We start from the raw sequence: 15,147 nt of genomic DNA on the forward strand, positions 1-15,147 counted from the left end.
AGTAGAATATCCCTGAGTCCACCCAGCTCTTATGGGTACCTAACTCATGTTAGGGAAAGTAAAAGCGGCTAGGCAAAGTGCTGACCACGCTTTCCCTTCATATGCAGAGGTCAAGAACCCGTCTTAAGAGAAATCTTTACTCTATATTAATCTTATGATACTTAAAGACTTAATGTTATGGATTGCTAATATTTTACTGTAAATAATTGACTTGTAGTAGTTCAAACACTCAATCAACTAAAATATCTTCAAGCATCAGTTTATTATTTTCATATTTATAATACTTCGTGTGTGTTTAAGAAGAAACAAAAAACTTTAATTATGCTCTAAAAAGTAGAACATTTTCTTAAACTACTGTGTTTCACTACGTAAATAACTATAAAGAAAAACATGGGTGGCTTTTTACATTTTGTAAGGGTAGGCCTATTCAATACATAACCCATAGTTTTCTTTATAGTATAGTTATTTACAGAGTGAAGCATTACTATCGATTTTAAGAAAATCGTTTATATTCTTTTTTTTTTAGTGCATAATTTAAACAAAATTTATTAAAACGTTTTTGAATTATTTTTTATCAATGTTTTAAAAATTTTAACATAGTAGAATTGCATGACTAAAAACAGCTGTACACTGAATGAACAAATGCGGATAATAGTAGTTTATTTAAGTAACTAATTAATTCTTGAACATTAATTAATTCAGCATCCAAATAAGTCAAATTTGATATCACATTGCATTTTAATTTGATCTTGACCCACCTGCCAAGTTTGAGTTTCGCTTGCCCTTTTCCGACAAAAGCAAGTTAAATATAAGCTTGTAAAAATCAAGTAAATAATTATGCTGAGTTCAAAGTTCTTTACATAATAGTTGTGTTTTAATCTGAGTCCTTTATAAGATTCTGGAGTTGATTGAGAAGATCTGCAGCCCTTGGATCTATTAAACCGTTTATTCTCAATTCCTCACATACCTTGCAAAAAAAAAAGCAAAACATTATCGACTACTTTTTTAGTATCAATTCATTAAATAAAAATGTTTCAAAATGTGATGGAATATTAAGAATTACCTCTTTAAAATTGGAATGATCAACATGGTTAGAAGACACTGCTAATGTAGCAGATAAATTTTCCACATAATGTGGACTTCCACCTGGCACAAAAAGTAGCTCACCTGTTTGGAAATCAATGTAATTTACATTTAAAAACATGTGCATGTTTCACTGTCATAAGAACAACAGATCATTGTAAATTCTTAATCAATGTAATTTACACTTTAAAACATGAGCATGTTTCACTGTCATAAGAACAACAGATCATTGTAAATTCTTAATCAATGTAATTTACACTTTAAAACATGAGCATGTTTAACTGTCATAAGAACAACAGATCATTGTAAATTCTTAATTACCTGGTTGTAATACACATTGCCTTGGTTTTGTGAGACCAAGTAAGGGGAAGCTAGCAAGGTCAGGGTGTGCCAAATTCACTTTAAACACTGGGTCCATTGAGTGAAAATAATGAGGATAAAGTAAAGGAAGATCCTCGCTGTCAAAAAATGTCCATCTGTATGTTGAAGTATAATAAATAGTTTTAAAAATTATATAAAAAAGAATAGGCTGCTGTAAAAAAAAGTATAAATAACCAGCTTAGCTGTACTATTGATTTCTTTGTTAAAGTCACAGAGAGCATATACAAATGTTTGGATTGGATTCACTCCATGCACCTGCATGGGATTACAGTTTTTTGTAGCAACTGATATGGTATTGGAAAACAATTATTTTTTTAAAATAATAATTTAAACTGCTCTTCTAAATTGAAGTTTTATTCAATAATTTAATTTCTTCAGAGATGACGTGTATATATTAATAATCTATTAAGAGAGATGAACAAAAGATTAAAAAGTTGGAGTAAGAAGAAAAAAGTACCTCTTCTGACCTTGAAATAAAACCATCCAAAAGTTGGAAGCAAAAGCATCAACATGGAGATTACTAAGAGCACCTTTGGGTGATATGAACAAACTTGGCCAGCTGTCATGATACAATGTACCAGGGGCAGTCACATGTAGGAAGTTATCTAATTACAAAAAGTGGAAATACTTAGAACAACCAATGGCACTTTTTCATGAGATCAAACAACAGTGTAATGTGACAAGCTGTTATGGTACAATGTAGGCCTGCTAGTAACAGTCAAATGTAAAAAATTTTTTTTAGAAAAGCACTTTAAGTTACCCTTTGGGCATGTTGGTCAGTCATGACGATAAAATAGTTCCCTTGTTTCTATATAGATGAAGGGATAGTGTGACCAGTTCTTTGCCCTGCCAGTTTTACTTTACCTAATTTAAATCTAGCATCCATCAAAGCTGGTGGAGTTGGTGATGTTATACAGACATGTGACAGTGACATGAATTAAGAACTTTCCAGTTACTAATTTAGCTCTTCAATCATATTATCCCATAAACTGAAAGTCAGTTAACTTTGATTGTTTGACTAGTACATAAACAAACTGGAGCGGATTGTTTAACATTAGATTATAATAACAGATTTTAGTAGAACTGATTTAATCAAAGTATAAAGAATTTAAAAAATTACCAGCAAAATACTTTGGAATAACCAAATCTTGTGCTAATTCTGGACAATGTAAGGGAAGGCTCCAATCAAATAAATATTCATTGGTTTCATTTTTTTCAACTTTACTAATAAATTCTCCAACAGTTGTTAAACTACTTTCTTCAAGTCTTGCCCACTCCACTGAATCAGATACAGCACATTTCACTTTAACTTTGTGTGTTCCTGTGTTGTAATAAAAAAAAATATCTGCAACTAAAGAACACATAATGTGACTTAGACAAAATAATAACAAAATCCTGAGTCCCATAGAACAGAAATAATTTAGTACATTTTGTAGACAGAAAACTAAGGGGAATAACTACTAATCATTGTAGCAAAATATGTTGTATTAAGTTTAAATAATAAAAGCAATACATTATCCTAGGTAGTGGTGAGTAACCAAAACAGTGGACATTTTTTAGATAGATACGGAAGTAATTCAGTCAATATCTGAGCAAATTTTACCACATTTGCTTCATCCTGTTTAAAAATTATTTAAAAGTTTCTGCCCAAATACAGATTAAAAAAATTATAAGTGATACCTGCAACTGATTTGACAAAGTCCAAATTCCATGATGACTTCGTCATTTCCAGTCCTGTAATTATTACTGGCTTTTTTCTCATAATAAAATTGTTGACAATTTCTTCAACACTTAAATCAGCTGAAGATATTCTTTCAACCTAAAAATAGTAATGTTACTTTATTTAAAGCTATAAGAAATGAGCAATACAATTTTAATTAAAAACTAAATAAATGTTGGGAAAACATAATTAAAAATTAAAAATGAAACAAACACAAAACAAACCTCAAAGAAGGCAGGAAATTCCTTAGGAATGCACTCCCCTGTGTTCAATATCTCCATTTGAATTTTTAAAATATCACACTGTCTCTTTAGTTTTTCTTTTAACCACATGTATTCAGAATCTAAAATTATAAAAATCATGTTACCTTCTCCACCAGTATCAACAAACATGGTCTTTTAAAAAAGGAAATAAATAGATCACAGTTAAACTTTTCATTCTAAATAAATGGCCACCTTACTATTAGGATTTATTGAAACTGCATGCTCAATATGCAGAAGAGCAGTTGGGTAGTTTTCTAGCCAATCCTCTATGCTAGCAAGAGCAGCATGTATATCTCCTCTCTCATGTGACGATAGCTTTTCCTTTTGTCTGAGTAGCTTGGTTCTTTCCCCAACAAGAAAATCAATGCATTCTGTTGTCCTAAGAAATAAGAAATAAAAGTATAGTTCTACTTATAAAAAAAAGTACACCATTAAAATTTTATAATTATTTTTATAAGGGGGTAATTAATAAGCTGTTTTTATTTACTTGTTTGTATCTAAGTTAGGGTACTTAAGAGAAAATATTAACATAAATGAGAGACTCCTCTTAACATATGTTTGCCATAGAAATGGCAACCATCTTGAAAAAAATACCTAATGTTGATCATATAATTATTGATCCTTCTTTCACTAACTCGAATAGAGTCAGCTGAGTAGTTTTTGTAACAAAAAACACTCAAGAAATATTTTTTTCTCAAATTTTGTATGGTGAAATTCCAATCAAATTAGCAATTAATTTATTCTTAATTATCACTGAATTCAACAAAAGTAAGTTAGAAGATTGTGTATATGTGAACTTTAATAAGAGAAATGACTTAAACAGTAAAAACAGTATTGCAATGCTTGTGATTACCTCAAAACCTTGTACAATTTGGTATTGGGACTGGTTGCAGCTGTTGGATCCATGCAGAGATTCTGTTTCCTCCACCATCTGGCAACCCTCACACTTGCTAATGCTTCAGGACAATTTGGGATGCCTTTTAATATTATGGAAATATAGTCCAGATTATTGTCACACATATGAAAAAATTAAGCAGGTAAATAGAAAACAGAAAAAAAAAAACATACCATGAGTTGTTGTTCTTGGAAAAGTAGGTTGACTGTTTTCAATTTTCTTTTTCTTCCTAAGAGGCGAACAAGCTAAATTGGATGACTGATCTTCATATTGTAACTCAGAATTGTTTTCGCCAATATTACTTAAATTTACCGTTACAGGCCATTCTGTAATCCTCTCTATTTGATCATCCTCCATTTGTTATTCAGAATTCAAATTTCCATTATTTTCTGTGAAATTAGGTAAAAACATAAGCATGAATAATTTGATAAGGGGGGGGGGGGGGAGGTGGGATCAGGCCAACATGCTTCTCCCCTGATCCCCAGGTTAAAAATCACAAACAAGATATATATCCTTAATATCCTATCAAGCAAAATATGAAATTTTCGGGGGGGGGGGGGGGGAGCGGACACTGTTAAAAGTTAAAAGTATAGGTCTATTTGCTATATTTTTATATAAATTTCATTTCGGTCGGGGGGGGGGGGGGGGTGGGGGGCAGAAAGGCCTGGAAGAAACTCGTTAGTATTAGACTAGAACTATAACTTTAAGTAAGTAAATCTACATTACTATAATTAATTAGTTAAATTAGTATTAAATATTAATTAATAATTTATTAATTAGGCCTAGGCCCTATCATGCCTATTAAATTAATTAATACTACTATATACTATATATTATATAGATTCTAGATCTATTTTATATATATTATAATTTATATATAGAGTTATAGACACTTCGTTATAAATTATATATGCCCTAGGCCCTAGTATAAATATTAAATATTAATATTTAGCCTAAATATATTGGCAGAGAAACGTTGAGGGAAGAGGTAGAGGGTTGGTGGTAAAATCTCTTTTAAAAGTTTAAGCGGTAATCGCATTTTTTTTCTTTCCATTTTTTTGACAGTATGTCTACATTAAAATTTAGGCCGATTCTAGTCGGAATAAGATACGCATGCGATACGCATGCGCAATGGAGAGAAACTACGACTTAGCGGCGATGTTTTCGATGGTACTGCGCATGCGTGTGTTTACAACCGCAGAACCCTAATACCAACCCTAATCCTATCCTTAACCCTATCCCTAATCCTATCCCTAACCCTAACCCTAACCCTAGCCCTAATCCTATCCCTAACCCTAGCCCTAATCCTATCCCTAACCCTATCCCTAATCCTACCCCTAACCCTCATTCTAGCCCTAACCCTAGCCATAGGTCACTGCGCATGCGCAGAACTATCTTTTGCCGAAAAATCTTATTCCGAGTAGACACTTCGTAAAATTTAAGTCCATTCATTATGATTCTCGATTGAGTTAAAACTAAAAGCGGAAGTCTCTCCTTTTCCTTTCTGTTTTATCTAAGAAAATAAAAACATGAATGGTGGTTATTAATTATAAAATTGTAAGACACTAGAAGAATCTATCGATTCCTATACAGATATTGAATTCAGACATACGTTTTTAAAAAAATAGTATCACTAAACCATAAACTCACGCAATAAGATGCGTTCTATTTCATATTTACTTTTTTTGGCTGCAAACAAAAAACTGACAAAAGCGGAGCAATCATCCCATTCGGTGCCTCAAATCCAACGATACTCCAGTTGTTGTTTTTATAGCTTCAATGGTAAACGCAAATTTTATCCGGGTCTTTGCGTCATGGAGAATAAGATTGTGTGAACACCTATTTCATGAGATTATTGAATTGATTATGTATGGACGTTTCTTAGATAGAAATATTTAAAATTATGGAAAGACGAAGAGTTAGACATAAACAAGGCAATACGCATATAAGTCTTGCAACAATCAAGCAATACCTACTTTATTCAACATACCCAACTGGGTCGACACCGTCTGATAAAAGGTCGGTGCGGAAGAGAGCCGAAAGCTTCAAAATTGAAGATGGGGAACTTTATTATATTGTTAAACCCAAACGTATTGAAGGAGAGCCGCTTGATGCGAATCCAGGGGCGAACAAAGCGAATCTTCGCAAAGCAATTTTTACATCAAAGAATCAGCTATCTGTGACGACTATGGTTCATGTCCAAGGTGGAGGTAGGCCAATTTTATCAGGGCTACCTTTCTGAGACAACACTCGGAGTACTTCTACTCCTGTTGCTGTATGTTTTGAGGTCCTGTCAAGTTTGCAATAGACTTTCATAGCCCCCCCCCTATTATTACCCCACATCTTTGAAGATTAAAATAAACATAGCCCCCCCCCCCCCCCAAGAGATGCCTAAAAGTGAAAGAAACTGTGTCCTTACTTAGTAGATTACTTAGCCTTACTAGGCCCTAGGCCTATCTGAAATCTCTATCTTCTTAATGTTTTAATCTATATTTAGTATATTTATTAGTCAATATTAGGCCTATATTATTACCTATGTATAATAATAATAATATCTAGATTTATGTCTAATACTTGTCTAATAGTTTATTTAATATTTATTACTTACATCTATATATTATATACAAGTAGAATTCTATACTATACTACTGTCTCATGCAGATCAGAATAATAATGTCATTGCCATTACAAATCTGGATATTGTATCCTTTCCTTTTAGAAAGGGGGGGGGGGGAGACTGAGGTTTCAAAAACAGCACAACAGTATGCATCTGACATTGCGGGGGAATGTTCAATGTGGCTGGGCATAGTGCGGCCTAATAGTGCTGACCACACTATGCCGATGTCAAGAAACGTTTGAACACTCCATCTACCCAATGGATCACTAAGTCTAAAGAGGAACTTTATATATTTGTGTTTGTGTGTATTAAATATTACATAACATGCTAACATATACATTCATTATTACAGGTGGTGCACACTTGGGCACTGAAAAGACTCTTAATGCTTTGTCATCTAAGTATTACTGGGTAGGCATGGCTAATACAGTGCGGAAGGTTCTAAAAAATTGTGCCATCTGTTCAGCAAGCCGTCCTGCAGTATCAACACTCAACACGAGCGTGTTCTCAAATATTGGAGAGTCTGATCTATTTTTACACAACAACAATGATATGGCAGCTTCAGAGAAACCAGATGTGTTCCAACACTCTGCGCAAGTAATGAATAAACAGGAGGAGAGTCCTGGGGAGATGCAGTACATTGTTACTGCAGAGTTACAGGAGCCAGAGGAAGTAGACTCGGACCTTGATTTTGACCCAAACTGTGCTGTTGTTGATGCTGTTTTCAACCCCAGATCTGATTTTGATGTTGCCCGGAAATTTTGGCAAAAGGTTAGTTTCTTCTAACAGTAACTGTTGGTATGAAAAATCGTAAATTTTTATAGTTGATAAAATGAGCCCCGTTTTCTTTTTAAAATGTGTTTTATTTAAACCTTTTTTCTTAATAAAATTTTGTATCTTATCTTTTTTAAAGGTAGAGATTCAGCTTATAGGGCCATTTCCCTACAAGAAAAAAAGATCTGTCTATGTGATTGCATCAATGGATTCTTTCTCAAAGTGGCCAGAAGTAAACAAACTTGAGAAGGTCAATGAAAAAACTGTATCACAGTTTTGTCTGAGATTAATTGCGAGGTTAGTAAAGTGATTATTAGACAGGAAACAAGTGAATGTATTTTTAATCATATTTGGTCATAGTGATTAACTGCTTTAAATGTCTATTCATCTCAGGTATGGCATCATGGAGCAACTGTTGATCCTTGAAAATGAAGTCACCAAAGACAAATGTCTTGATGTTAATGGTATAGGCCAAAATCTTCACTATTATAATATTTTTATTTCCAAAGAAAGCACTTGTATTTTGGGTGAGTATTTTTTTTTATTTTATAATTATTTTAACTTATTTTGATTTATAAGGAAAATTTGATCAATTTCTCATTTTAAAAATATCTAGGCCTTCATATAAGGTTTAATTTATAGAATTTATTAGGTTGTGACTTGTGCTGATTTCTCTTCAAAGTATATTGACAATTTTTCTCTTTTTTTTTTGAAGATGAGTGCTGGAGTCGGTTAGTAAACAATATAACAAGATTTGTTAAGCTCTACACAGATACATGGTTTGATTGTTTGGATTTGTGCTTGATTCCGCTTAGGAATTCCCTTTCTCAGAATTTAGATTTTACACCAACATATTTACTAATGGGAAGGTAATTTTACAATTTCCTAGTCTTTTTTTATTAGACAATTTATATTACATTAACTTTTTATAGGGTTATCAGTTTTTTTTTAAATGTTTCATACAATTATTAATGATGATTCTAAATTCTTATTTAAATATGACTTCATTAAACTATGTTAAAAACAAAAATTTAAATTATTTTGATAGCTAAATACAAATCATTTTCTTGCTGTTTATTTAAAACACAGAGAACCAGTTTTTCCTGAATCCATCATTCATGGCAGAGATTCAAGTGATGCAGAGGTAGCGTTGAATGAAGAACAAATCAAGCAATCCATAGACACTGCCATGTCCCACTACCTGCAGTGCTCTATCCCAGACATCAAGCAGTTCATGCCCCTGCCCATGGGGGAAGCTATGCATGAAGCTGTAGACAGACCCCCTCTTAGGAAGTCATTGAGGCGGTCAAGAAAGTTTCACCGATTGGCTGGTTTTGATGGAGGGGAAGAGGATGTGTCTGATGAATCAGATAAAGAGGCAGATTTACAGAGTGGTAATTATTCTTTCATTTTTGTGTTATAGGAGTAGATAAAAGTTAGTTTTAAGACTGTTAGTGTTTTTTTTTCTATTTAGATAAAATTATTTTTATTTTAATTTCTCTATTGTATTTAATAGAAGATTATGATTGTGTGTTTTTTAGAGAAGATATAATTTTTTTCTAATGCTGCTTTCACAGCCAGAAAACAGAAAAATATTGGAAATTCAACAAAGAATTGTCACAGCAATGATTCGGCAATGACCAAGCAAGAAACTCAAAAGAATGAAAATGTAGATAATATAAGTGAAGAAAAAGATGAGGATAAAATAGATGACACATTAGATAAGGTTAGATATATAATTTACTTTTATAAAAAGTTATTTGCATTTCTAAAATAATAATACAAAAGCTAATATTATACTTATGTAAGTATGTTATAAATTGACTATTAACTATTAATTTTTCTTCTTCACTTTCATTGCAGATTGATTTAGACACTTATTATAGTATTATTTATTCATACAAAAAAGAAGATAACTACCCATTGAACAGTGACAATATATTTAAGAGAATGATTCGCAAAGCTAGTGAAAATTTTGTCTTGGAAAATGATGTGTTGATGTACAAACAGAAGGGAAAGTTGAAAAAAGTTCTAACCAAAATGGAAGATAGGCTAGCTGCAATGAAAGAATCACATGTAGTAAAAGGTAAGTGGCTGTACTTTTTCTTCCGTTTTTAAAAAAATTCTTATTGAAATGTCGATTCATTTTATATGAATTATTATTTCGTGGTTTAATTAATTAAAACACTGTATTTGATATTTCTTTAATACTACAGATACTAAAAGCATAGTTATTTTATTATGATTAGTTATATAGATTTTTAAAAATTGTTAAACTATTTCTAACTAGAATTAACGAGAAGTTTGATTTTAAAATTGAAGCATCTGTAACCACTAAACAGGAGAACACATGTCACGTGCTAAAGTGCAAGAAACTCTAGAAGCCAGGAACATCTTCTGGAAAGGTATTTTCATGGACGCCAGGGCTTTTGTGGGTGCCTGTCCTGACTGTAAGCACGGAGAACCTCGTAAGAGAAGAAGAGCTTCAAAAAAAGCTCTCAGGTGGCTGAGAGGAGGTGTAGAAGATGAGGAAGATTCAGACACTGATGTAAGTTTTAAAGTTTTTTATCAAAGATAATTTGTTACATAATGTAAAGTTTTTCTGGTTTTATTGAAGATAATTTATCACAAGATATAAGTTTTTCAGGCTTTTTATCAAAGATATTTTTGTTCAATTAATTTATTTTTCACCGCTAGAGCATTACTTCTTCTGTGTTTCGCCAATTTTACCAATTTACTTTTCATTTCAGAATAACATAGTGCTTCAGCTTTGCTGTGCCACAAAATGTATTAGGAATTTACTTTTTGTTTCAGCCTAACATAGTGCTTTGCTCTGCCACAAGATGTATTAGGAATTTACTTTTCATTTCAGCCTAACATAGTGCTTTGCTCTGCCACAAGATGTATTAGGAATTTACTTTTTTTTTTTCAGCCCAACATTGCCGGGGACATTGGGAAAGTTACAATACAAGAACTCATTGATTACCTTAGGAAAGATGTAGAGCCTGATGGCCTGACAAGATCAGAATTGCTGGGGTTTAGAAAAAAAGCTAAAAACTTCAAACTAGACAAGGGAATATTGTATTACTGGCCAAACAAAAGATTAGATTTAAAACCTAGGAAAGTCCTAAAGACGGAGAAGGAGAGGCTGGAAGCACTGAAGAAAGCACATGGTGGTGAGTTGTGCATTTCTGTTAGGTGTCTTTTTTTAAAGTTATTTTATTTAAAACTATCATTTGAATAAGACTTTTCAGCTTTTACAGTTAAAAGTATTACCTTAAACAAAAATGTTTTTTTGTCTTACTGTAGGCCTTATAAGATTACTTTGTATTGTCTTGTGTTTATGATGGTTTATAAAATGTTGTTACCCATTCCTCTCCTCTCTCCTCCTCTCTCTCTCCCCCTTCCCCTCCCCCACTAGATAATCATGCTGGAAAAAATGAGATGATGGAATCTTTAAAGAAAAGTTGTTTCTGGCAAAGTATGTCAGAAGACCTGGACCAGTTCCTGTCCAAGTGCTGCCAGCCAGAGTCTGGTGATGAGGACATGGATAAAGACCCAGCACTGGAGCAGAGGCTCAAGTTGTTTCAAGATTACTTTGCTGGCAAGGTAGACCACTTGCCCTCTTTTATTTTAGAAAGGTATCACCTGGTTTACTTTTATGTTAATATTAAATGTCTACAGTCACATTAACTTAAAAATGTATCCTTTCTTATCAGGATATCTGCCCCAAGCAAGAGTCTTCAGAACAGCTACTCAATAAAAAAGGTAAGCGTATAAAAGAGAATTGAGCGTTGACTTGTAATTAATAACTACATTCTAAAAAAAAAAATTAAGATTTAATTAATTTAATAAACATTATTTTATAATTTTTAAAATGTTCATCGCTATCTAGCAAGACATTATTCTGATTAGTTTTGTCTGGCGACTTTACAATACTTGTGTTGCTATCTCCTTCCTTTTGCTGAACCTATTAAATATCACTTGCAGTGATAAATTACTAGTTTGGCTCATTCTCTAATAACTATAACACTATTAAAATTACTGTTATATTCAGATGATTCCAAGGAATTACAGAAGAAAAAAGATCTAGTAGCGGCCGCTATGGAAAGTGCCATGTTGACTGTTCCCAACTCAACAGAGCTGTGTGTTCCCGCTGAGGAGTCTCCAAGTGTATTAGGTGTGTCAGCCAGTTCAGATCATGAAGGTTTCCCAGCTAGTCAGACTCCTGATACTTCCCTACAGAACCTTTGTCAGGATCAGATCTCACCCAATGATGCCCACACCACAGGTAGGCCTATATCATTCATAGATGGCAGTCAAACTTCATGCGTATATTTAACTGTTTATATCTTTACCTCAGTTAATTAACTTCATTAGTTTAATATGGTTTTTTACTATGTTTGTGAATTTATAAATGTATCCTTATCCATTATAAATTTAAAAACTGACAGACACTGTTTCAGCGTGGAATAAGATGTGTGTTCATTAATTTAAAAAACAATTTTTTTGGTCATACTGCACCAACTAGTTTGAATTTGACATTTGTTAGATCTTGTCTAATTTTATGTTGCAGAACTTAAGGTAGAACAAGATAAAGAATCCATTGACATGAATGATGAAGATGAGGATCTTGTTGATGGTTTAGAAGATGAAGATTGGAAACCTATGCAGGAAATAACAGAAAAAGGGAAATCAAATTCGGTAATTTGCATATACGCTTATTTAAAAAAGTTATTTTCTTATAATAAAATACTGACTGGGATAACTGTGTTTGATCATGTGGTGTAACAGCTGCTGTTTAATTCCTAGTTATCCACCCCTGGAAGAAAGCCAAGTATTCGCAGGAGATGTGAGACATGCCAGGAAGTCATAAGGGGAGATAATAATTTCAAAGGCAAGTGATTAGAACTTTGATCCCTCAATATTGATAAGTGATATCCAATGCAATGCTTTACTTTATGATAGGTATTTGTTTTGCAACCTTGATGCAATGTATAGTTTATCTTATTACTTTTCTAGAACATATGTACAAACATACTGGAATAAAGCCCTTCAGCTGTAACCAGTGTCACAAAATGTTTACTAGCATCAAGGGACTTAATATGCATACACGTAAACATACTGGACATCGACCGTATCTGTAAGTCAGTTATATCACTCTATGCTGGTTAAGTTTGCTTGTTTTTTTATCCATCTTGAAATGTAGTAAAGTTAAACCTTGAACTTGAAGCCACAGTGTATTGCTGGAATTGAAGAGTAAGTAAGTACTAGCCAAGCTTGTAATGTTAATGGTCGAATGGTAGAGTGTTCAACTGCTAACCCAAAAGTCTTGAGTTTTGATACCGGGCTCAAGTTTGTAGGACATCACTGTACACCTAGCTCTGATGGGTACCAGACTCACATAGGGAAAAGTAAAGGTGGCTGGGCATAGTGATGAACTCTATTTCACTTGCCCTTATGGACCATAAGATTTGAAATGGTAACTTTACTATTAGCCAAGGTAGCTTTGTAACCCTAATCCTATAATGCTCTGACTCCTAAGTGTATTTGTGCATGCTTGCAGGTGCAATATTTGTGGGCGAGGTTTCCCCAGATGTGCCTCACTGAGATACCACATCAAAACCCACGACAAAGGTGGCGGCGTCCCCGTGGTGTGTGACATCTGCAGCAGGTCCTTCACCACAGAGAACCGCCTGCTCAAGCACAAGCTGTTCAAACACCCGGCCCAGGCCCCAGTCTACATGTGCCAGCAGTGTGGGAAACACTTCACAGCCAAGCGCAGTTTGAAGAGGCACGAGGAGGCTCACCAGGGGATTAAAAAGTACGAGTGTCAGTATTGCAAGCGCAGTTTTTTCAGGAAGGAGTATTTAAACTACCATTTGGTCTCACATTCTAATGAGGACCCCACATTAGCCAACTATAAAATGAAGGCAAGTCAAGTTTATTTTATTTAGTGGCATCTATAAACAATTGACAAATAGAAAGTCTATTTCTTTAGTGAAAAGTTAGCATGGGTTTTTTTTTTTTCGTTTCTTTTTGTCAGTAGAATCTACTTAAATGCTGAGATATTTTATCCCAGTTGTGAATTTTTGAAAAGCAATGAGGCCTATTCACATGTTTAATGTTTCGTTATGACAGAGCAAGCTGAAAAAATCTCTAGGAATGGAGAAGAAAAGAGATTTCTCTACAGGACTGTCCATAGTGTGCCTGGACTCTACAGGTGTACCAGTGACACAGGACCATGAGATGTACAGCCAGCTGGTGGAGGTCACTGACCCACAGGAGTGGACTGAGGTAAGATGGACTACATGGGCTTCTATTGATTCTTTCTCATACTTTAAACAAAACATACTTTTTAGAGGCATTAGTGTCAAAATGTATGTTTATTAAAAACTAAGAGGCTGTATTTAGATTCAATTTAAAAAAAAATAGTAATGATAGTTTTTTACTTGAAAGAAATATAAAAAAAACTAAGTTTCAACCAAATCTCATTAGTTGTATTTAAAGCATATTTATTGGATATTTTGAATTTAATTTTAATTTGAAGATGTGAAGCTTCGTACCTTATATGCTAATGAAAAATGCTAAAAATGTTTTTGTATTCAGACAATTGGTAAAATTTTATACCTTGTATGGTAATGAAAAAAATAGAATGATGTTTTTTTTATTCAGGTGTAGGGGTAAACTTTCATACCGTATATACCAATGAATAATACTGAAAGAAATGTTTTTCTGTTCAGGTGCAAGGAGAAAGGACTATAGTGTACGGTCTAGAAGGTAGCCAACGGGTGGAGGAGGTTGATCAAGGCACGGGGGAGGAAACAACTGTAGCGGTCATGGATGGCCACCCAGACGGCATGCAAGTCCAGCACATCATAATGCCCGGTGACCACCACCACCACCACCCCGGGTCTGAGCTGACCCTGCACCACCAGCCTCAGGTGACCCACCAGCTGGAGCTGGACCAGACCCAGACCATAGGGGTCACGATACCGGGCGGCACGTTCACGCTGCCCAGCGGCGGTCAGCTGCAGACTATAGACTCTGGTCAGGACACTGTCCAGTACCACGTGGAATGTTTACCCGGTGAAACGTTGACCGAAGCAGACTTTAACGCCATTAGAATGTTAGCCCAGGCCTCCCTTGGTGGTACTCATCTACTCCAGCAGTGAGAGTCTGGATCTATTTCGTCCCTAAGGGATACAGGTGTACACTTGTACATACACAGTCTATATAAATATATATATATATATATTTTTATTGCAACTTTCAGGCTTAGATTTGCTGTTGGATATTTTTCAGCAATATATGTTATACAGCCTCGGTGATAACTGGGGGGTGAGGAGCTATAATAAAATTAATTTATGGCATTTGTTTTTGTTATTGATTTAGGTAATGCAGCTTTATAGGA

The 15,147-nt window shown here is 34.0% G+C and overlaps 2 protein-coding genes across 6 annotated transcripts; one reads left to right on the top strand and one right to left on the bottom strand.

The window, feature by feature from the left end:
• Positions 1-285: 285 nt before the first annotated feature.
• On the bottom strand, positions 286-6,397 carry LOC131938068 (uncharacterized). 4 transcript variants are annotated; one of them, XM_059295958.1, is made up of 11 exons: positions 6,319-6,397; positions 4,516-4,731; positions 4,301-4,424; positions 3,645-3,826; positions 3,409-3,527; positions 3,145-3,283; positions 2,585-2,785; positions 1,922-2,069; positions 1,405-1,559; positions 1,064-1,167; positions 286-967 (listed from the first exon to the last, which is right to left on the bottom strand). In XM_059295958.1, the coding sequence occupies exons 2-11, from the start codon at positions 4,697-4,699 to the stop codon at positions 875-877; spliced, it is 1,449 nt and encodes a 482-aa protein (XP_059151941.1). In that variant the 5' UTR covers positions 4,700-4,731; positions 6,319-6,397; the 3' UTR covers positions 286-874. The 4 variants fall into 4 exon arrangements, 3 of the variants coding, with proteins under 3 accessions (XP_059151941.1, XP_059151942.1, XP_059151940.1); XM_059295959.1 differs by having other exon boundaries at positions 6,333-6,381; XM_059295957.1 differs by lacking the exon at positions 6,319-6,397 and adding an exon at positions 6,023-6,107.
• Positions 5,884-15,093, top strand: LOC131938066 (uncharacterized). 2 transcript variants are annotated; one of them, XM_059295956.1, is made up of 19 exons: positions 5,884-5,899; positions 7,312-7,730; positions 7,873-8,030; positions 8,127-8,260; positions 8,449-8,602; positions 8,823-9,127; positions 9,311-9,459; positions 9,597-9,819; positions 10,076-10,281; positions 10,666-10,909; positions 11,155-11,342; positions 11,453-11,501; positions 11,791-12,024; positions 12,310-12,437; positions 12,546-12,630; positions 12,756-12,876; positions 13,300-13,666; positions 13,875-14,030; positions 14,477-15,093. In XM_059295956.1, exons 2-19 carry the CDS (start codon positions 7,377-7,379, stop codon positions 14,906-14,908), a joined length of 3,687 nt encoding a protein of 1,228 aa, XP_059151939.1. In that variant the 5' UTR covers positions 5,884-5,899; positions 7,312-7,376; the 3' UTR covers positions 14,909-15,093. The 2 variants fall into 2 exon arrangements, with proteins under 2 accessions (XP_059151939.1, XP_059151938.1); XM_059295955.1 differs by lacking the exon at positions 5,884-5,899 and adding an exon at positions 6,136-6,552.
• The last annotated feature ends 54 nt before the right edge of the window (positions 15,094-15,147 follow it).

Source organism: Physella acuta, unplaced genomic scaffold (genome assembly GCF_028476545.2).
Source record: "Physella acuta isolate Inbredline_101_S28 unplaced genomic scaffold, ASM2847654v3 ptg000232l, whole genome shotgun sequence".
In the NCBI taxonomy this organism is placed as follows: Eukaryota; Metazoa; Mollusca; class Gastropoda; family Physidae; genus Physella; species Physella acuta.